The sequence below is a fragment of the Colletotrichum jinshuiense genome, chromosome 10, assembly GCF_051148585.1.
Source record: "Colletotrichum jinshuiense chromosome 10, complete sequence".
In the NCBI taxonomy this organism is placed as follows: Eukaryota; Fungi; Ascomycota; class Sordariomycetes; order Glomerellales; family Glomerellaceae; genus Colletotrichum; species Colletotrichum jinshuiense.
Window position 1 is genome coordinate 1452356 of NC_139303.1, and position 21936 is coordinate 1474291.

The 21936-nt window shown below is 49.0% G+C and overlaps 4 protein-coding genes across 4 annotated transcripts; 1 reads left to right on the plus strand and 3 right to left on the minus strand.

The window, feature by feature from the left end:
• Positions 1 to 233: 233 nt before the first annotated feature.
• EsH8_X_000348 (phosphatidylethanolamine-binding protein) lies at positions 234 to 1023 on the minus strand (the record flags this gene model as incomplete). The annotated part of the gene is made up of 3 exons (XM_083274436.1): positions 234 to 271; positions 329 to 843; positions 896 to 1023. 3 exons carry the CDS (start codon positions 1021 to 1023, stop codon positions 234 to 236), a joined length of 681 nt encoding a protein of 226 aa, XP_083119828.1.
• An 8306-nt stretch (positions 1024 to 9329) lies between these two features.
• EsH8_X_000349 (uncharacterized protein) lies at positions 9330 to 10277 on the plus strand (the record flags this gene model as incomplete). The annotated part of the gene is made up of 1 exon (XM_083274437.1): positions 9330 to 10277. The coding sequence occupies one exon, from the start codon at positions 9330 to 9332 to the stop codon at positions 10275 to 10277; it is 948 nt and encodes a 315-aa protein (XP_083119829.1).
• Positions 10278 to 10551: 274 nt separating this feature from the next.
• Positions 10552 to 11345, minus strand: EsH8_X_000350 (uncharacterized protein; the record flags this gene model as incomplete). The annotated part of the gene is made up of 2 exons (XM_083274438.1): positions 10552 to 10840; positions 10891 to 11345. 2 exons carry the CDS (start codon positions 11343 to 11345, stop codon positions 10552 to 10554), a joined length of 744 nt encoding a protein of 247 aa, XP_083119830.1.
• Positions 11346 to 15444: 4099 nt separating this feature from the next.
• EsH8_X_000351 (CFEM domain-containing protein) lies at positions 15445 to 17495 on the minus strand (the record flags this gene model as incomplete). The annotated part of the gene is made up of 6 exons (XM_083274439.1): positions 15445 to 15782; positions 15862 to 15929; positions 16019 to 16476; positions 16792 to 16976; positions 17060 to 17198; positions 17355 to 17495. The coding sequence occupies 6 exons, from the start codon at positions 17493 to 17495 to the stop codon at positions 15445 to 15447; spliced, it is 1329 nt and encodes a 442-aa protein (XP_083119831.1).
• Between the last annotated feature and the right edge of the window lie 4441 nt (positions 17496 to 21936).

Below are 21936 nucleotides of genomic sequence, written 5' to 3' on the forward strand. Positions count from 1 at the left end.
AGCGTACTCTGCACCCACGTAACTAAGACAACAGAATGTACCTCTATTTTCTTGCTTGGGTTTCATAGCAGAAATCACCATGATGTAGAAACAAGGCTCATGCTAGGATATGATTTCAACAGTCTAAAATTATCTAGGATAGGATAGTTCTAGAGCAGGGTGAAGGGAGATTCCCATTGCATCAATTAGCCTTGCTGTTTTCCCTACAGATCGGCTCGAAAGCTGATCAGAAATTACTGTTTTTCGTTCTGGGCGTAAATGAAGTTCGCCCCTAATCATGAGTTAGTTTTCGGTACAATATCCGACGTGTAATGATATGCCGTCTTACCAACGGGAACAAGACCATTCTCCCTGGCCCACTTCCATACACCGCGACCCTCGTCACCTCCCCAGTGCTTGCGCTCCTCGGGCTTCGACAGGTTCAACTTTTCCTTGGTTCCATTGGCCGGCACCCAAGCAGTGAAAACATAGCGGTGCTTTCCCGTCTTCGGAGGGGGTCCGGGAGGCTTGTACTCGACGACATCGTCCAGCTCCGCAGGCTCGATGCCAGAAGAAATTGTGGGGGAACTACTAGTTGCGATCCAGTGGCAGAATTCGGACCACTTGGGGTTGTCGCGGGAAGGAGCATCTGGGTCAGTGAGGGTGAGGACGTAGGTTGTAGCAATGGCAATGCTGAACATGGAAGAGCCCTTGACGAGGGAGATGGATGGGGCGGATTGGAGGTCGTCGGGCTTCAGTGTATTGCCGAGATCAGCCACATTTGAGGAGGACCATTCGGCCGAGAGGCCAAGAATGGGCTGAAACTCTTCCAGGACGGTAGGGATGATTTGGGCGTTGAAGAGCCTGCGTTGCGTTAGCTGGCTGTCATGGTGAGGTTTGACAGGGATTGATGTACTCCTCGTGGACGCGGGTCAGGTCCGCATCTGCTTTGAAGACGATTTGATCATCGCCGATTGGTGCGCCGATGACTGTGCCGCCAATGGCGATGGCGGCCAGGAGCTTGCTTGCAAGGGAACCTGCCATTGCGATGCGTGTATCTGGGTGACGTCGATTCTAAGACAATGGGGTGGGGAGCGGATTCGAAACGGCGAAAGCCAAGCAGATAATCAAAGGCATGGAACAGGGAATATTACCATAGGCACTGCGGATGTCGCTGCGAAAAAAATGAACTGTCGTGCACCTGTTGCATAGGGAGAAGTCAAACGCGTCTTGGTGATGTCATGCCGCTAAGCTCTGGCGTGATTTTCTCCCCGCCCGGACCCCTGTCATCGGCAAGTGCAACGGCGTTGGGCTCAAATGGACCTGAACGCCGACAACTTTAATTCAGCCGCTTGATTATCTGCCCATCTCGCAGCTTCAAAAACCTCAACGCCCTCTCATTGTTGATAGCAATTGATGAGATACCTGTGAACAGAATATTCGCCGTGGAGTCATCGTCAATATGAGGCCTAGTTGACGAAATTTTTTTGGGTTTCAGCATGCATGAGGAGTTCAGTAATCATCCCGTGGACGGCCACAACTACGCCTTTTAGCGTCTCTGCGCGGGCAGCGAATTCAGCCGATAATATCTGTCAGACCCAGGCGGTCAGAACCATGCAATGCACGGTTGTTTGATAGATGCATATGAAACGTATGCGATACCCATACATTATCGATGCAATACGGGGTCCAAGCCACATTCTCTTATATAGGTAGAAGTAATCCCTGTTACTGTCATTATTCGGACAAGCTTATTAATATACACTATTAGCCCTATACGTTCTACTGCCTGACAGGTTATAAGCCTAGATTGCTTGACGGATTACGCCTAGTTGCTCTATTTAATCCCTCAGCTATTACGACGGTTGGAACTGTGGTTAATCTAACAGCTTTAACTACAATATTCTTCTGCTGTTTAAGATGGCGTTAATTAGAGCTCTTGTAGTGTTAAAGGGCGAGAAAGAGTGGCTAGAATAGTATACCTACGTCAGAATAAACGCTAAGTCTAACGGGGTATAGGAATTCTGTAATCCAGCTGGAACAACTGCTCTAGTGGAACTAATTAAACTAGTTCTTCTAGATGGCGTAAATACGATCCAACTGGCTACATTTAAGGCAGATGGAAAGGTATATCTAGAGGAATTAAAGCGTTACAAATAAAGAATTCATGCTCTATAGAAGTCTATAAGAGATATTACTAATACTGTTAATCTAATAATTATCAGTATGCTAGCAGACGCTAATACTCTATAAGATGCCCTAATGATACTAAAATCCAGCTTTAAGAGGTCTATATAAACCTAGAAGAATCTTGCCTATAAGGAATTTACTAACTATCTTTAATAAATATAAAGAACTAATATTATTAACTAGATTTACGTTGCCTAGACGTTGCTGTAGAAAGCGGTACGTCTTAACTGTCTATAGCTAACAGCTAAGTTAGATTAGGTTAACCTTATTATCTAAGCTCTTAAAACTATATATCCGTCTGTTGCTTAACCACTTAGCTATCAACTAAGCAGTCAATAAGATCTACTAGAAGATTAAAAGACAAGTGGTCTTAACGTATTAACAGACTTTAAGTACTAGATTAAGGATAACAACGGTAATTTAGAGTCAACTAAGAAAGCAGGAGCTTATGCTACTTAGTAGAATAAAATAGAGGACAGTTAACAAGTAAACCAACCTTTAGGTTAACCTTCTACCTCTAAGCTAAATTAGGGCAGCAGGTCTAAAGGAAGACGACTACTATATTATCTATTGTATAATAAGGAACACTACCGTAGTAATTATTTCTATTACAACCTGATTATTAGACCTCCTGGATGGTCTAGAGATTAATTAAAGTTACAGCTAGTAGAGAATTACAAGAAGAAGATCCCTATAATCTAATAACGAATTAACGTAGAGAATTAGAAGAATTAACGTTAACAGCTAAGCAACCTACAACAATCTAAACGATAAGGGAATACTAACTTTATAAGGGCAACACTATTAAATTTAGATACAGACTAGTTAAATAAATCAGGCTAAAGCAGCCTAACTATTCTATAAGAACCTAACGGAGCATGTAGGTATATTGTTAAAAGTAACAATCTATAGTATTCTATCCTTATAGATATAGAAGCCTTAGATACTCTCTTGTAGAATAAGGAGAGATTTAGAGATCTACAACCGGTCACTAAAGATTTTAATACACCAAACAGTCTAATTACAGCTATTACTAAGGGTATAATGCTGGTTAGAGCACTTAACTACAACTACAACGAGACCCAGCTATCTATCTACAACGCCTATTTAGTTCTAGAGGTAGAAACCACCCTAGTCAGCACGTATAGACTAGAATTACAAGGTCTGTAGTTCTCTATAAGGAAAAGGTGCTTTAAGGATATAGAGGGGAATCTAGCGTATAAAGTATAGACCTCTAACTCTTAATACCACCTTAAAGAAGCAATAAAAGATGGATCTACCTACTTTATTCCTTACAGATTAAAGTCAACAGGAGACAACTAACAGTAAGCTGCTAGGGCTAAGCTGTAGCATAAGAGACTTAGGCACGCCAGCAAACAGGTAATTAACTAAGTTGGAGCTGCCTGTAGCAACGTAGAAGTAATTAGATTACTAGTAGAAGATTATAAAGCTTGCTGCCTTATAAAGGCTATAAGGATAATATCAAGACGACAACCTACCTATAAGACTATATACCTATTCAAGAAGATTAATATTAATTTCTTCTTATAGAATAAGGTATATAACGGAGCAATAGTTAATATAGTGACTTCTTGCTTATATACCAAGCAGAAGCTCTAAAGATTTCTACCGTATCGCTAACTATTAGGTTTAATTAATATTAGATAGTTAATTACCTATCTATAGGTCTAGTACGGTATTAGAGTTAGATTTATCTAACTGGATGGAGACGTTACTCTATAGAGCAATATTAACGAATACGCTGCTGATAAAGGAATAATTCTACTGCAGTTAGCACTATATACCCTAGTGTAGAACGGAACTACAGAAAGATCTAGAGGGGTGGTATTTAAAGGCGCTAGAGCTCTGTCAATTAGAGCTGGATTTCTATAAAATCTATAGCTAGAAACTACAGCAGCATCAGTATATTTATCTAACTTAACGCCAAGAAGATTATAAGGTTAGAAGACGCTACAGGGCTGCCTTAACAGTTAGTTAAACTAGCAGAAAGGAACCTAGCTGCTAGAAAAACTAATAATACACTATCTTAAGAGATATAGCTGTAAGGCATACCTACTTATAAAGGATTATTTAGCCAGTAGGAATAAGAACGCTAAAACTGCCCTAAGAGCCTATATTAGATATCTCTATAGATACAAGAGCCTAATAATCTATAGAATATAAGTACCAGTATTAAACTAAGTATTCTATATAAGGGACGTAACGTTTAATAAGGGGATTCTATATAATCTAATAATAGAGGATACAACAGCAGACAAGCAGATATCCCTAAGGGTACAACTTAATGCTATTAATATTATAGAAATCCATAAAGAGCTGGATCTATTAATCGACGTAATTATAAGTAATACAGTAATTGCAGAAGCCTACACTTAATAGAACCAGGCTCAACTAACTATAATAGTATATAAAGACCAGCTTCCGTTAACAGCTTCAGCTTCTTTACTAATTACATACTCTTCTTTAGAGTACCCACCTGGCGGTTTATTATTACCTAGAGGGGTAGATAAATCCCAGGATCAAAGTAATAGCTATAATAATTACTATAATTTAATTCTACAGCCTCTTTCGTCGTCCTTACTCTAGATTATTCCTATAGTAATACAGGAAGGAAATCAATAAGGAAGCTATTAATAACAGCAAGAACAAGAACCTATCGATTAAGAATCTCACATTTAAAGTCTAAGTCAACCACACAACACTATACCCAACCTAACTACAGGCCCTAAGCGCATGCGTCTCTAAAATACTACTGCAAAAAGAAAAGAAGTAGAAGAACGAGAAGATAAAGACTCTTTATATAGGGATTAATCTAGTAATTCAGGAAGTCTAAGTGATAAAGGATTAGCTAAAGGAATAATAATTGTTAAATAATCACTATCTCTAGAGCCGGCTAGCAGCGATGTTAATACTGCCAGCCAGGATGGTACTTTTAAGGGTGTAGGTCGACTAGATCCAACACTACTACTACAACGTTACAAGAAATACAATACAAGTTAAGGAATTAATACTTTTAATATAATTAAAGCTTTAAGGCAAAAGAGACTATTACAAAAGGTAATACAGACTAATTCCAGTAGTAACTAATAAAGACAATTTATTACGTATATAGTAGCAACTTCTAACGCATACTATTCAGCCTTTTAGAGTATAATTCAAAGTATAGTCCCACAAATATATAAGCAGGATCTACTATTAACACTATAGAACTAGAGAGAAGTTTAAAACCACCCTTTCTTCTAGTAGTAGAAAGAAGCCTGTAAAATAGAGCTACAGTATTACTAGGAAATAGGTATATAGAAGAAGAAGAACCTAGGTATAGTTAATTAGAAGAAGGACTTTGTAATCCCTCTGTTGTAGGTTTTTACGTATAAGTTCGATAAGTACGGTTATCTATAGAAGTATAAGGCTAGGATCTATATATAAGGGAATCTACAACCTTAAAACAATCTCAATACAATAGCATTAACTCTTACAGCTAAAACCTTCTGTATAATAATAGCACTTAGTGTTAGGTTTAGATTATAGTTCTAGTAATTAGATGCTGTAAATACCTTTATAAACGTATAGCTAGATGAATTAGTCTACATTAGATACCTACTAGGTTTTAAAGACTATAGGAATTATCTACTACTATAGCGAGCTCTATACGGACTTTAGAGATTACTACTCCTGTAGCAACAGCATATTATATAAACTATAGTTCAACTTAGATTCAAACAGTTGTTTAAAGATAACTGTATATTTATAAAGAATAGGATTATTATCTTTATCTTTATAGATGATATAGTTGTTGTATACCTTCTAGATTAACAAGAGAGAGCAGCAGCAGTTAAGAAGGAACTTTACAACTATTATTAACTCTATAATATAGGAGATCTAAAGTAGTTCTTAGGGATTAGAATACTTTAAGATACCACCAACAAGAAGATCTAGCTGTCCCTTAATAATTACATCAACTTACTAATTACAAAGTACAAGATTAATAGAAGAGATAATTAGCTAAAGACACTAATAGGATCCAAGAAGTTAGTCCTGTATACAGGCCAGGCATCTAAGCAGCAGATTCTTAACTACTAGAGTAAAGTTAGATTAATTAACTATATAGCGGTAATTAGCAGGCCGGATATCTTATATACAGCTTCTAGACTTAGAGAATACCTATAGAATCCTAAGCCAGCTTACAATTAAGCAGCAGATTACTGTCTAGCCTACATAGCTAGAACCAAGAGACTAGCTATTAAATACAATAGATCTAACGATAGAAGGTTGTACTGCTTGTTAGACGCTGCGTTTGCTAATAATCTAACTACACGTTGGAGCAGCTAAGGCTATATTACTATGCTGTTTAGTAGGCTAATTGGTTGGAGAGCAACTAAACAACAAAGTGTTGTAACTTTATCTATAGAAGCAGAGCTTATTGCCCTTATACAGGCAACAAGAGATTATATTGCTACGTTGCGGTTGATAAGAGATCTAGAGATTCAACCAGATGGATTTCCAACCGTCTATTATAATAACCAACAAACTCTTCGTCTGTTAACGTCTGAACGACTATAAAGAGTGTCTAGGTTGAAGCATCTCGATATTTAGAATCTATAGGCAAGGCAGATATTACAGATGGGTTCTATTAAGTTTAAATAGATGGATACTAACAGCACTATTACTAACGGTCTCACTAAACCTCTGCAAGCAACCAAGCATGTAGAATTCGTATAACTTCTTCGTCTCGTCGATATCACCTACTTGTTGACAGCAGAAGAGACGGATTAGAGGTTGTAAATAGCTTCAAGGCAGGCCTTAAATCTAGGGGGGTGTGTTAGACCCAGGCGGTTAGAACCATGCAATACACGGTTGTTTGATAGATGCATATGAAACGTATGCGATACCCATACATTATCGATGCAATACGGGGTCCAAGCCACATTCTCTTATATAGGTAGAAGTAATCCCTGTTACTGTCATTATTCGGACAAGCTTATCAATATACACTATTGGCCCTATACGTTCCACTGCCTGACAATATCAACTAGATGCTCAAGACCGACCGCTCGTATATAACACTATAAATTGGTCACGCACGAGCCAACCAATTTCGCGCTGAAATGTGTGTTGTGGTCGTCAAAGAGATACACATAAAAATGACAGCGCCGTTGATAAATAGCTGTTGGATTTCAAGGATTGTCAATCATTGTCAGAAAGAGGAGAGGTAGCAAAAAGGATACAAGGGTAGTCCTCAGACCTTTTATCGCCTTCGGTGCAATTGAGAGCGGCACGGCTCTGAAGATGCTAAGGGCACGTGACGAGTTTCTTTTAGGAATCATTTGACGTCATTTGGCACTTTCGGTCATCAGGCATCCACATTTCAAGCATCGCTTACTGTTTTCAATCAAAGTCGCAGGGGGCCGTTAGGTCTCCGGCATACGTAAATTTATGCATGTTGTATACTATACTATTGGCAAGGGGCTGACACATGACCGGGCATCGACATCTCAACCTTGCAGATCCCAGTAGCCGTGGAGAAACCGAGGGTAGGCAATTTTGATGTTTCCACCTTTCAACCCATATCCCTCTGGGGTTACGGAGTACAATTTACAACTCAGGCAGCGGCAAAACAGTTTCGGGATACCAACGAGAAGCACTTCGTGCAGGCAAAGATGCCAAAAGAAACGAAACCGTACGATGTCATGACCGGCTAAATCCAAAGGTTTTTTTCCCGGCCCTTGGCTTCCTGTATGTCGTGTGTCTTGATTCTTGGTCGCCTTGGCCCGTGGTTCCTCTACACAGGCACTTGTAATTACGCCGTTGGAAAGGGGGAGGTGTCCTTCTGCAAATTCTACATAGGAGCCCCGGTCGTCCAAGGCTTGTGGAAGAAGAAGAAACCCACGATTGGTACACGTCCGCGTCTCCACACGTCCATCTGCTGATTGGCAATGCCCGAACTCTTCACGACCAGCTCCGCCGGGCGCAGCCAAGACAGTCTAGGCAGCCGCTTTTGGATCTCAGCATGCGGTTCACTTAGCCACAGACCAGCCAGACAAGCAGATGCAAATCCCGATGTGTTCAGCAGAGTTGAAACGACAGGACCTGGCCGGCAGTGTTTAGCTACGTGGCACAAGGCGGTGCATCAATTGTCCATGATTCAAGAACTGCGAATTAGCTTGCAAAAGTCCTTCCTTCCCCTCCACAGCTGGGACCCTCACAGTCGGGTTGATCATGTCCGACTTCATAGTGTGTTGGTCATCCGTGCCTTCGAACCAGACTTGGGCAATTAAGGTTGATTGGCCGCCGCAACTACCAAGCGCGCCCGACAGCTTAGGAAACTTACCGCGTGCCGCCCCATACGCCTACCTTGGCTTGCTCCAAAACAGGGGTTCGTTGTTGGAATGTCCCAAGCCTAAAACCTTGGACCACACGGCTATGATGCCGATCAGTAACAAACCGGGCGCCCACAGCCCGCAGCCCACAGCCCATACCCGAAAAGAAGCCTGTAGGTCCACATGGATTGGTCTAAGCAACACGATGAAGATCCACGTCGACTAATTTCATTGCCTGGTTGTTTCGCGAAGCGTCAGATGTAGCGCAGCAGCAGGCAACCGTTTTAATGCTTCAACCGAATAGTACTGCGGATTTCTTGTTGTGTAATATTGTGTGTCCTAGGGGGGACTTTGGGTTTGTTCCCCCATCTCATCTCGTTTCAAGTTTTTAACCTTCTTCTTTTCTCTTGACATCCAAACTCATCTTTAACCCACTTCATCTTCAAATCGTTGCGTCTGAGAGCCATTATGGCATCAGTGGCCTCTTGTTCGTCGATGATTCTCGCCGTATGGACATCATTAGTTCGATGTCACCAAAGAAGGGTTTTCCGCGTTTTTCTCATCTGCTTCATATTGTTTCTTGGCGCTGTCTACCACCTTATTCATGATACCCAACCTTCCCACCATGAGCCATTCAAGGCACCGATCACGAAAATCATCGTTCACGGCAATCTCGTAGATGGCCTGCCAGAGCCCTCATACGTTTTGCATCCCTTCCCATACTCCCCTCAACAAACTTCAACAAACTCCAGCGAACACGACGGCCCACCAAACCCCTGGCTCGCCGCAGTCATCTCCACTGCGTCAGATGTCGAGCGTCGGATGCTCATACGGTCTACATGGATGAAGGTCTTCAGCGACGTCCCTTTTGACGGACGCTTTGTGGTATCAAACCCTGGGCCGCAGTGGACAGAAGTGGTCGCCAACGAGAATCGCACATTTGGGGACATGATCGTGCTTGACCACATTGCCGAGGACGACATTACTGCCAACACCATCAAGTCACTCGAGTTCTACAAGTGGCTTGTCGAACACGATATGAAATATGAGTTCGTGTCCAAGATGGATACCGACTTGTGGCTGAACGCTCTCGGTTTCTGGGATCGCTTTCTCGCCCCAAGACTGTCACCGGACAGCAAAACCGGGCGCATGTCAAGCACAGTGGAGCGAACCGTCATCGGAGAGCTCTACTACTCCAAATACTGGGATCTTGTCTTCCCCCACGGGGCTATGTACACAGTAACTTGGGACATGGTGAAGTTGTTATCACAACTCCAGGAAAAGTACCGCGTGGTAACAGGAGAAGACATGGCAATTGCGACGCTCATGCTGAACGGACGTGAGAGAGCCAACTTCGTCAACTTCAAGGGTACGGAGAAGTTCGATTACGACGACATGGACGCGCGACACGACGGGACGGCGTGGGCAAGGGAGATGACGCACCCCGACGCCATCCAACACGCAATGGTCGGCGACGAGGCCATCGCGGTTCATCAGCTGAAGGAGAAGAGCTTGTGGTTCAAGGTCGCCGACTGTTTCGACTCGCTGGGGGTAAAGACGCCGCCGCCAATGATTGAATCTGAGCCGGAATCACAACGGCCAATGTCTGTGCGGTGGCATGACTTTTGGTACTGGATGGGCGTTTCCGATCGCTACGAAGCTAGATTCGACAGGATACCCGACTTTTTGTGGACGAGGGAAGACGGGCATTGGATATGCGACGGCATTTGGGACATGGGCGAGACAAAGACGGGGGCTTCGGGGAAATAGACCAACGATTTTGGCTTTAGTTTGCATTGATGATACCACTTAAAGAACTTTCAATATAATGACACAGAATTACAACACGTATGGCCGAATTCAATAAAGTTGAAACAAAGATGACAGCGAACGCAAAGCGACAAGCAGAATGACTGTGTATGAAGCTGTCAACTGGTCCTGTCTTGCACGATGATCTTGAACCTGATGGCAGGAAACGCGTTGCTCATATCTGACATGGCGTGTTGATTACACCACCAAGTGTCACAATCTTCAAATACTACCCTTACCACCCCAAGATTTCACCAGTGTATGACACCATTTTGCCTCCATGCTTCTGCTTAGTGGACACGGAAAGTACCTGCATCATGCCGTCACAGGACTCATCGACTTCAAGATCAGCCTTTTCAAGTCCAAACCCACGTGCACCCGCGTTTCCAAGATCAGTCTGGACCCAGCCAGGCGCAAGGACCCAGGCGTTGAGCCAGTCATCCTCGGCATTGATCCTGACTGTAAACCAGTTGACTGCCGCTTTGGACGGCCCATAGGCGGCGTTGGTGATTGGTGGTTGGTTCCTGGCATATGTCAGTAAGGTGCCCTGCCCAGCCCTCTGGAATAGACTCACTCTATGCAGCCCGCTGTAGACCCCATCGGCACAAATATGGGTTCTTTGGCCGACTTCTGCAGCAAGGGGCGTGTGGCCTGGTAAATTGCTACGACTCCGTAGACGTTTGGTTCGATGTGCGCCTGCAAGTCGGCAATCTTGAGCTGGGCAACCGGCGGCCACACGTAAGAAACGCCGGCGTTGGCGATGACTATGTCGAGGTGGTCGATGCCGTGGGTCTGCTGAAGCTCCTTGACGGCGTCATGTGCATCCTGCTCAACCGCGGCGTCGATCTTGACGACAATCAACCGGGAGCCGTCCGCTTTGGGCAAATCGTTGAGTGCCGTGGAAGTTGGGTGCGTTGGGTCACGGTTTCCCGCGATCACAATATGGTCCGGCTGGGCGAGGTAGCGCTGGAGCAGGCCCTTGCCCAGGCCACGGTTTGCGCCTGTGATGAGGACAACGGTTGGTGCCATGGTGCGTACTCGGAATGATTGGAAGGCCTGTTGTTGCAAGATGTGGTTCTATAGAGGTTGGGGAGTGGGATAGATGTAAGGGCTGATAAAGATGGGAAAAAATGTCAGTACTATCCCTCTCATAATGTTTATATTTATAACATCTCGAGGCGGATAGACTACTATTCCATATCCGAGAAGGATTTCAAGCCGCAATAACCGACCAGAACTTCGGGCGGTGCAATAGTAATAGCCGGCCTTCAGGTTGGGATCCAAATCGAGTCGGGCCACGGATTCAAAACATTGGTCAGCACTAGTAAAATGTCTGAGAAATCGTGTCGTCATAACGTTATCCATGCGATCCTAAAGAAACGCAGGCCATCTAGACATATAGAATGCAGTCGCATTGGCATACTTAATATTGTTGACGGATTGGAGACGGATGATAATCCCATGATTATTATCGAAACAGACACGGGTGAGGCTATGTCGCCAACCGCCGCGGCCAAAGTTTTGAGTTTGAATGTGCTCCGCATAACTAGCAGCTTTCTTCTTGATTAAACTACCGCCTCGGCATGTTCGAGGGTCCTAAAAGCGACAACGCAGGAGCTTACGGCGGTATCCGAGTTGCCATACCTCGACCTCTGGCCATCACTTGGAAACCGGGACAGAAGTCTGGCCGTCGGTCGGGTTAAATCGCAGGTTGCTTTGACCGGCAGCAGTGCGCTCGGGGCATCTTGCGGAAAACTCGCGGGAGCCTCCCGGTGTGATTGCGGGTGTTTTGCGGGAAACTAGCGGAGGAGCTATCGGCGGACTTGACAGGGGGGCATGTGTTGAAAGAGCCACTAGTGCGGGCCGTTGACCAAACCCTTGCCCCCACCTCGCTTCCCGCGGCCCCATCCACAACTGCACAGCGACGTCAAAAGCCAGCCCACCGCCGGGTGTTCTCAACAATTCAACATGGTCTGGTGGTGTAGTTGGTTATCACGTCAGTCTAACAGCTCGAGGCGACTCGTCTGAGTACACTGAAGGTCTCCGGTTCAAGTCCGGGCTAGATCATACCATGGGCGATTGGTTTAGTGGTATAATGACCGCTTAGCATGCGGTAGGTCCAGGGTTCGATTCCCTGATCGTCCATCCTTTTTGTCCATGGCCTGCCTGGGTGGGCTACCTTCCCTTTTACCGGCCGGCGTTCCTCCTTTTTCTCCTTTTTTTTATTTTTTTTATCGGTTGATCATTTCGACGAGGATATGTTGATCTACTATATATAGGGACATGCTGGCTGGACATTTCTATAATTGTATCGTTTGGCGTTCGCTGTTTCTCACATCCCACTCTGATACAATTACTGGCCTTGTCCCCTGGAGGCTTTGGGTCCTCTGTAGATGCTTTCTTTCCATTATACTTCTCTTCAAGTTCTTTTCGGTGAATACAATTGTTGACATCATAAGATGCCGGTACGAGTGGTAGCTCGCCAAATATCAAAATAGTATACTCGTCAGCTGTAATCAGTTCAAGAAGAGAAGAAGAAAGGTAAGCAGCGAGATCATCAGTAAAGACATCGCCGTTAAGAGCCCGGGGTTAGAATATCCGGGTTTCACTGTTGCTGCCTCTCGCTACTTGACCGCCGGCCCGTATTCTAGCCGAGTAATCCAACCACAATCGAAAGAGAGTTCAACGCACTACATGGGTAAATCCCGCCATGTCCAGAAGACGTTGTTTCGGAAATCAAAATCTTTGGTTTGTCAAGGTATCCCATAGACAGTATATGATGTAGCCTGCTAACGGTTTCGGTCAGCAGCTTCTAGATAAATAATATGAACAGCCTTGCGTCGTAGCCCAGCTTTCACCTCAAACTCATGGGTTGATACACATGTAACTTCTCATCGACCGTTATTATCGTCAAACGCAACAGTGCCAATACAACAGCAACTGATATGGCAGCCGAAGGCTCTACCGCTAGCTTTGGGGCTATTCGATTATTTGCTAGTTGGCTTGGCATTGTCATCATTTGTTACGAATGAGACTAGTTTAACAGCCATCGTACATTAACGATAGGTGAGCTACTTCTGACATTTTCTGAGTGTTTGGATACATGTTGAATTACCTCTAGAACGATGTATGTAGCGAGGACAACGTTCAACCACTTTGCGTTGCCAGATTTGACAGCCTTGATTTGTACGGAGGAACTACTGCGATTACCCCAAAGTTGAGAAAACAAAAAAATTAAGAAGAGATGAGGCTCACCACTTTCCTTACTGGAGTAAAGGCTCTGAGACAAGCAAGCATAGCTGAGACAAAGCCGCCAACTACTGTACTTGAGGCAAAAGCACCACCATCCGTTGTCATATCGCAACGGCGTGTAATTTAGTCGATGCCTGTGGCTGAAGGCAACAACTCTCTCCGAGACCCTTCCTCAACGCCCCCAGGCTGTGATACCAGGATTGCTACCCAACCAAGCCTCTCCCGTCCTACCTCGTCTTTCCAAAAGTGACTCATCGAGAGTCATGTTCGAACCGGAGAGAACTGCCGAAACAAGCAAAATCTGGGCGGGGCCACAAGGGTGAGGCACTCAGACATATCCACCGCCGCAACGGCTCCTTCCCAAGCTCCCGGAGGCCTCATCTTCACGATGTCCCCGAAGATGGAAGTTCGTAGAGCAGGAGTCATCCGCCTCAGGCCCGTCGCGCGGCCCCGTGACCGTGGTGCTTATCGAGATCGGGGGTTTGAACAAGCCAGTCATCTCTTACCTGCATGGTCATCTCTTGCCCCGCGATACGCGTCTTACAGGCTCGGCCTGTCAGATGCCCGGAACGGACATTCACGACCACCCAGTGCGCAGGCACTGTCATATGCCTTTTGAACGACGACTCCATTTCCGAACCCCACGGCACACAGCCACCGGTACGCGACCCTTTTGCAGAACGATGTATATCCTCCAATTCTCCGGGTGTGGCTTTAACGCTCCATCACCACGTCCTCGCGGTCCCCGGAGGCGTGCTCTCTCCACAGGCATCCGATTGGCGTGGTCTCTCAACGTCACCTAGGCAGCCTGTGCTGAACCAGAGAATTCACTTTGCATCGAATCAACCGCAAGGGCCTCAATTGAGTTTCCTGCCTCCAAAGTGGTCATAGGGCGCGTGTAAACGACGAGCATGTGACTCACTCCCCCATCGCAGCGCACAATTGGACAATTCCAACCTCTTGCAACACACCCGGTGCAAGTCTCACATGTTTGCAACTGGACGAAACTGGGGAGGGACGGGGATAAGCCCCGAAGATGGCCTTGCCCACGCAAGCACTCTCCACCCATCAACCCGGATTCTAACTCAACAAACGTCCGTGACTGCTGCCTACCATTTCCCCTTGCCGGACAACCCAACAATGAAGCGAGCAACGAAATGATTCGCCTACACAAAATCTTCAGTACGCCCCGTGTTCCAGGGCAATGGAAAGCACGGTTAGTATTGACGCGCGGTGCCCAGCGGCACCTCAAGCTCACACCAAAGAGTGGCAATATCACCAGTCGAAAAGGCGCACCCAACCCCCTTGACAACCCGCGGGGTGCACCCAGCGAATGGGCGGGAAGAACGACCAAGCATCCCCTGCACAGCCTCATCTCGCTCGTCGCGGGTCCAGACCTCTGGGAAGGGAAGCCCGTACGTGGTTTGTAAGGTGGTATAAAGTGTGAGTCACCGAGGGGGTGCGAAACCGCTGGCGAATCATACAGACGTGGCTTTCGGTTTTTTTTTCTTTGGGTGGGTGGTGGTGGTGGTGTTCCCCCAACCACCGAAGCAACTCGGACTTTGGCGCAGATAAGAGCCCGATTGCGTGTGGCGTCAATCGGTCTCGGGGGGATATGACGTAGCACCGGGAGAAAAAAGAGACAACCGCTCCAAGAGGCAGGTGTTTGAGCGAAAAGGAAACAATTGTCAACGAATGATTTCGCAAGCCTGTATTCGGTGTTGGACAGGGCCGGAGACCCCGCTATCTGAGTGACTTGCATTCCTAATTACATAGTATTATGTACGTATACTAACCGCAAAGGCCAACCCCAACTTTTTTCAAATAAAATAAAATAAAAATAAACAACTTGCTTGAGTGTACCAGAGTAGTTGGGCTACCCTGCTCTCTCTAAATCGTCTCGGCTGCCAGCATCGGCGGCGGACTTTTCCGCGAAATGCACCCTCTCCGGGGTCGAGACGGAGTCGCTTGTCCCCGTATGGCTGTGGCGCCGCTGCGCCTGCTGCGTCTGCTGCGTTGCGGGAGTGGAGTTGCGGGAGTGCTTGGTGCTGTTGGACGACGACCCGTCGGGCGGCGACCTGCGCCACGTCGACTGGAGGCTGTCGAGGGAGCCCGGGAGCTTCTTGAGCAGCGGCCGCAGCGCGGGCAGGCTTCCGCACGTGATGGCGATGTTGAGTTCGATGGCGGACCACAGAACGACGTGCACGTTGTCCCCTGGAAACGAGAATAAGATTAGTCCGAGGCGCGCCGGGAACCGCAAACTGCCGCCCTGCACCCCTGCACCGAGACTTACACGTAGAATCGAAGGTGTGAGAGAACGAGACCAGATATTTCAGCCGGACCATGGTGGCAATAGACGCGCTGGTTGCCTGGAGTTAGCCCTTTACCGTGCTCGTCTCCCTGTTTCTTTCAAAGACGGGGTGTGGAGGGTTTCCCCGGAAGCCACTTACAAAGACCCCATCGTGAACATGAGTACCAGACCCAGCTTCTTCTGCACTCCCAGCTTCAGCTTCATGAGCTCCGGGATGGGCATGAGCACGAGGATGACGTCTTCAAGGATAGTCAAGCCGGCCCCCGTATACCCAATGAGCGAAATGTTGAGGCAGTGGCCCTTGACCGACCGGTCCCATATCGCCTCGACCGGCAGGCATTGAAACACGACGACGAAAAAGTAGATGGCGGCGTGGCCTATCATGAACACGAAGAAGAACTTGGCGACGAGGCGGAACCGCGGGTTGGAGAAGACGCGGTAGTAAAAGGCGCACATGGAGACTTTTGCGCAAACACTGAGTGCGCCACCCCCGGAGGTTAGCCGGTTTCGCCCGTAGAGCATCGGCGGATAAGGGGGGATAATGGGGGGAGCAACGTACAGCGCGAAGATGTAGAGCATCTGCTTAACGTAGAAGAGCTGTGACGCAGGTTGTCAGCGCACGGGAAACCAAGACAGCCGCGTCCGGGAGGAGGGCTGTCCAAACCTTCAAAATGGTCCTTCCCCCATTTGGATTGACGTTCCAATAATGAAGCCCAAAGCCCAAGTGGGCCACTGGTGAGATATTAGACTAGGCCAGAGACTCGGGAGAGGCAAGCTGATTGCCGGTGGGAGTGATTCGTACTTATGTTCGTAAGAACGGCCGATACTACGACAAGTAGCTGCCTTTTGTCAGCATCGTCTTGAAGTGGCGCGAAACCAATAAAAAAAGTAAAACAAGAGGAAAAGACCTACCATGGCCACTAAGGCCGTCCAGTCGTCCCACCACAACTGTTTGGAGACCAGCCGCCTCGATATACATCTCAGGGCGACGGTCAAAACCGTGATGGCGGGGAGCACGATGGAAGGTATTCTGTTGAATCTTCGGTGGTCTGGAATCGGGTAGCCGTGGCAAATCATTTGCGATGCCCGGACGGTAGCTTAAAGGCGACGGTATCTGCGTCAGTCAAGAGAACCGCGGTAACATTTCCCCTTTGGCGGAGTAAGAGCACTCTGCACTCACTTAACTGGTCCGTGTACACGCAGGCCATCTGAACACACTTTGATATCTGGGCTTGGAGGGTGATGTTGGTACACATGCAATCCTGCACCTCGGCGAAGGTACAGCCCGCGCCGGCGAGGCCATTGGTGACGCACGAAATCTAAAACGGCAACAAGAACGTGTCAGTGAAACGCAGTCGGCATGAGGTCGACGAGCAGCCGATGGCGCAGCGATGTGACCGCGGGCCGGGGCGCCTTGCTCCAGCAGACACACGTGCAAGACAATCACATGAAGGGGCGCAGAGCCGTAAACTCACGGAGCACTTCGGAGCCGACGCGAGGATGATTGACAGCGACGTCGAGTTCAGGACCGGAGCGCCCGCTGGCGGCGCCGCCTGGATAATCGTTGCCGCACCCAGCAGGACGCCCGCCGCGAGGGATACCCTCGATGCCTTCATTTTTGGACGGGCGAGATGGGAGTGAAAGGCTGATTCCTTTTTTTGTTGCGTGGTTTCAATGCCTCCCGGGCGACAGCAAGCAGAAAGGGCGAATAAAGTGCAACGGAGGCCCTCCGTGGGCGCGGCAGCGCTGGGACTACATAATAAGAGCAACGGAAACAAGGTTTCGACCCAGGCTCGCCACTGAGCGCGGAGGGCCATCATGGACGCGGTAGACCGTACCCCGGAAACGGAGCATGATGGGCAGACCTGGCTGGAATTTCGGAGTTGAGCAGAGGCCCGGTAGTTCGCGCCGCCCTGGCCCAGTCACTCGTCTGCTCCTCGGACCGAGTCCCCTTCAGCGAAGACAGCCGCCATGGGGGGGCCTCGGCAGATGATCTGGACTGGCGAGGAGGGGTCTAGAGCGCCAGAACGAGAGGTTTTGGCATTGACGGGCATCGAAGCTACCAGTCACGCACAAAGGTCCGGGACGCAAACAGCATCTATGTGTCAGGACGTGTGGACTAGCCCCAAACGGCGCTTTCAACTACATTCCGTCGAGCATGACCACCTCTCGCACTACACGTACAAAAGGAGAGCGCATCTCGGGCGACGGAGGGCGTCAATGGTTCTGTTTCCTGCATTGTCCCTCTGGTTTTGCAATGCCCTCTTACACGGCAGACAAGAAAAAACCTCCCATAAAACCGCCATACATGCTCACTAACAACATCCTATTGGCCAGTTCTGTTTGTCTACATGTCAACGCCTTCAACTTTTAAATCGAGTTTAGAAACCCCTCCTCGTAGAAATTGAATCTCTAGATTGTTTACAAACATTCCATGTCAATTTTGCAACAGTTTCGGTCTGCTTTGATTGCGGATTGCTTTACTGATCTGTCAGGAGTGCGCCTTTTAGCGCCAACCAGATGCCTCTCTCCTTGGCGTGGTTTTACATGACAATTAATTGTTAATGCAGCTGTGGCTTTCTGTCGCCGTTCGGGTATTGGGTAAGCAGGAAGAAAATCCCCGAGCGGCTAGACGCGCTGACCAACGCATCTAAGAATGGCACCACCCAGAACGCTTAACACCGAGATCCTTCGTGTAACTGTCAGCAGCAAGATTCCAGCCCCCCTCCCCTCCCACCTCAACAGCACAACAGCCCACGAAGAGAAAACGAAAAACCGAAAAAGAAAAAAAAAAGACGAATGACAAAAAAGGGACCCCTCGGATTGAATGCGCTGGCAGTTCCTGGGTGCATCAATGTGCAGATGACAATGTGCCCTGCTGGGCGCATCGCCTGCATCGGCATGCCTGCTCAATGCTGGTTTACTACTGCGCAGTTTTTTTTGGTGCCCAAAAGAGTGAGTCGTTCGTCGCAGCGCAGCCTAAGGCCGACACACCACCTGCAAGAAGTTGCGTCATAAGCAGCCATGGAGGGAGCGAAAACACCGCCCAACGCCCACGTTCGGGGCCTGCAGATGGTAGTGTACATCTGGCCTACCTTGAGAGGGGGGGTGTGCGATTTCCCTGGGACGCAGTTTCAAGGTACCGGGGAGAAAGAAAAAAAGGGCCATTTGTTGGGATACGGAAACTGCGGATTTGTCATGTTGGAAAAAGAATGGAACGTGGCAGAAGGGGGAGAGGGAGTCACACGCATCGCCCGGAGATGGTGTTGAAGTCGGGAGAGAGTTGGGTTGGGGGGTTTTTTTTTTTTGGCGGGCGCGGCGGTGGTAATGGCGCCCAGCCCAGTGCGCTCGCTACCTGCTGCTGCTGCTGCTGTGCGCGCGCCCTGTTTGCTTTTCTTCACAGCGACCAAAGTGCCGGGACCGTTCTGCTCGCCGCGTGCGCCGCGGCCGCCCGGGGGGAAGGGAAGGGAGGGGCGCGCGGGAGACCCGGGCTTCTGGACGTGGCGAAGTCCCTCCCCCCCACTTCCCTTCCTGAGATGGCCCTAGACTTTGATTGGACAGAGCACCGGTTCGTGCCACGGAGGGTGGGTCACAGCCACACCCTCGGGGTCCCACTACAGCCCGGATGTGGCGCCGCACCTTTTCCTCCCCCCCTTGTTGCGCGCCGTCGTATTGCGTATCTTCTTCCAACGACATGCCACTTCGAGGCTGTGGTGCTGCGCTGGCACGGGCAGGGAAATGCTCTACTTGTCTGGGTGGCGGTGCGCGCTGCTCTGCGACTCACTTCCTTAGCTAACCCTCCCCTCTTGCGTCTTCTCGCCCGTATTTTCGCGTTGCGACGTGCACGGCGGCGGGCAGCGAAGGGGCGAAAAACACAAGAGACGATGACAATCGTCGTCACATGCCCGCAGCGCCGAGCTGAGCTTGCCCCGGGACGGGCAAAAGAGTCGTCCCGCGCTTGGTGCCGGAAGAGTGGAAATCGGGGGGACGGGTTCCTCACGAACAGCGATGATCCCTCGTGACTTCGACGGCTTATACCGCTTACACTAGACGTCGTCGCCGCCGGGAGACCCCCCTCCTGGCGTGTGCGGTGGGAATAAACAAACCCGACCGCGGTTTCGCTGACGACATCCCTTGAGTAAGCAGAGAGAGAGAGAGAGAAAGAGCGCCCGAATCTTTAATGTCTTATTCTCGCACCCTTTTTTTCTTCACAAATCTCACTGGATTCCATATGGGACGCATCTCATTGGTCCAACTGCTCCGTGACATCGCACCAGTGACAAGTAAGTGTGCATGCAGCTCACCATGAACCCTCCCCTCCCCCAAAGATCTCGATAACCCTTCCCAAGGAGGGGGGGGCTTTCGCTACACGATTCGCGAATTTCGCAAAAAATGCACCTCAAAATTAAAGAAAAATAAACCGATGCCCCTCTTGTTCGAAACCCTATCGCCCTCTCACACCTTCACCCCCCCTGGCCCCGAACGCTGTCATTGCAGCATGTTCCCTCGCTCTCCCAGCCGACCCGATAGGCTGCGGCGGACAAGGAGGGGGGGGAGTTGGGAGGGGATGGATCGCGGACGCACATGTGGAATGGGAACCCCCCCCCCCCCCCCCCCCCCCCTGATGGAGAGCTCCCCCGGGGCGGGCGCGGCCAAGACCTCTCAGCCAGGCGTGCGTGACGTTGCGGCAAGGCGTGTGCAGCGCCGCGCAGGGCAGGGCAGGGCGAGAGAGGGAACCAGGGCGGATTCGTTGGCTGCGGCTTCTCGCAGGCTGTCAAGGGGGGAGGGAGGGAGGGAGAGTGATGGACCGACCGACCTACCGACCGCCCGCGCGCGTGCTGATGTTGGCCATGTTCGATGCGTTGTCCGCGAAGGGCACCACGCAGCGGCACCGTCGCCGCGGGTGTATAGCGTAGAGCGCCGGGACCAAAGAAAGTCTTTAGCACCCTGGAACGTGGGACTGAAGAGTTGGACATGTAAGGGGGGGCGGAGCATAACCCGTCCAGGCCAGGGGGAAGGGGAGGGGGGGAAAAGGCAGGGAGGCGGCTGGTGTAAGACCAAAGAGAGGCGGACGAACGGACGGACGGGGCAGGCAGCTCGAAAGCCTTGAACGCTTACCGCTCATGATCGGCCGGCGTCGAGACGCACTCCGCCAACTGAGGAGCGGAGCAAAATGTCTAAAAACACAAAAAAACAAGCCAAGCTGAGAGGGCAGGGTGGGCAAAGTGGAAAAAAAAAAAAGGGCATGCTTGATTGCCGCTCTCCCCCATCCACACACGCGCCATGGTTGAAACAGGCGCCGATTTTCGATTCGGCGTCCCGCTTTCGTGCATGCGACGAGAGAGAGAGTCGGCCTCGAAAAGTCGCATCCCGCTTTTTTTCGCTTGTCGCTTGACCGTTACCGTTAGCCCCGGGGAGGGGGGAGGGCCACCCCCGTCCTCCAGTCCGGGAGTTGGCAGCCCGGGCCAGATAGCTGACGGCGGCTTTTCCTTGTTCGTAGTTAACACTATAGCTGGCTGTGAGCTGATCCCCCGGACACGTGATGTCGAGGTGCCTATCCACTCGGGCACGTAGATATCACCACTATTAGCTACACCGTCTCGTGATGGCCATGGCCTCACGGAGAGACCCAAAAGTTGGACCACTCGGGCACCTGCCCAAGCGGTATAGAAATCACGCTCTCCCAGGGAAATATCGTGTGCGCATCCTACGTCACCGTGCCCTAACGATACCTTGTCGTGTTTTTGGGGGTGGGAGGGGAAGGGTGAAGGGGGGTGTGTGCGGTATGGGAACGTTCTTTTCGAAACCCAACCGGCAGCGGGCATTTGTTCGACGAGAAAGAAAAAACAAAATAAAAAGCAGGCAGAATAATAACGGGCAAATAAAAAAAGTCAAAATAGGGCATGAAGCAAGAAACCCCTCCTCTTCCCTCCCTCGCGTCTGCAACGATATGCAATGCCATGCAAAGTGCCCCGCCAGTCCGCGAGGTGGAATGCAGGCATGGGAGTTATGGTAGGGCGGTTGCCATGGACGCGAAGAGTCGGTGAGGTGAGGGGG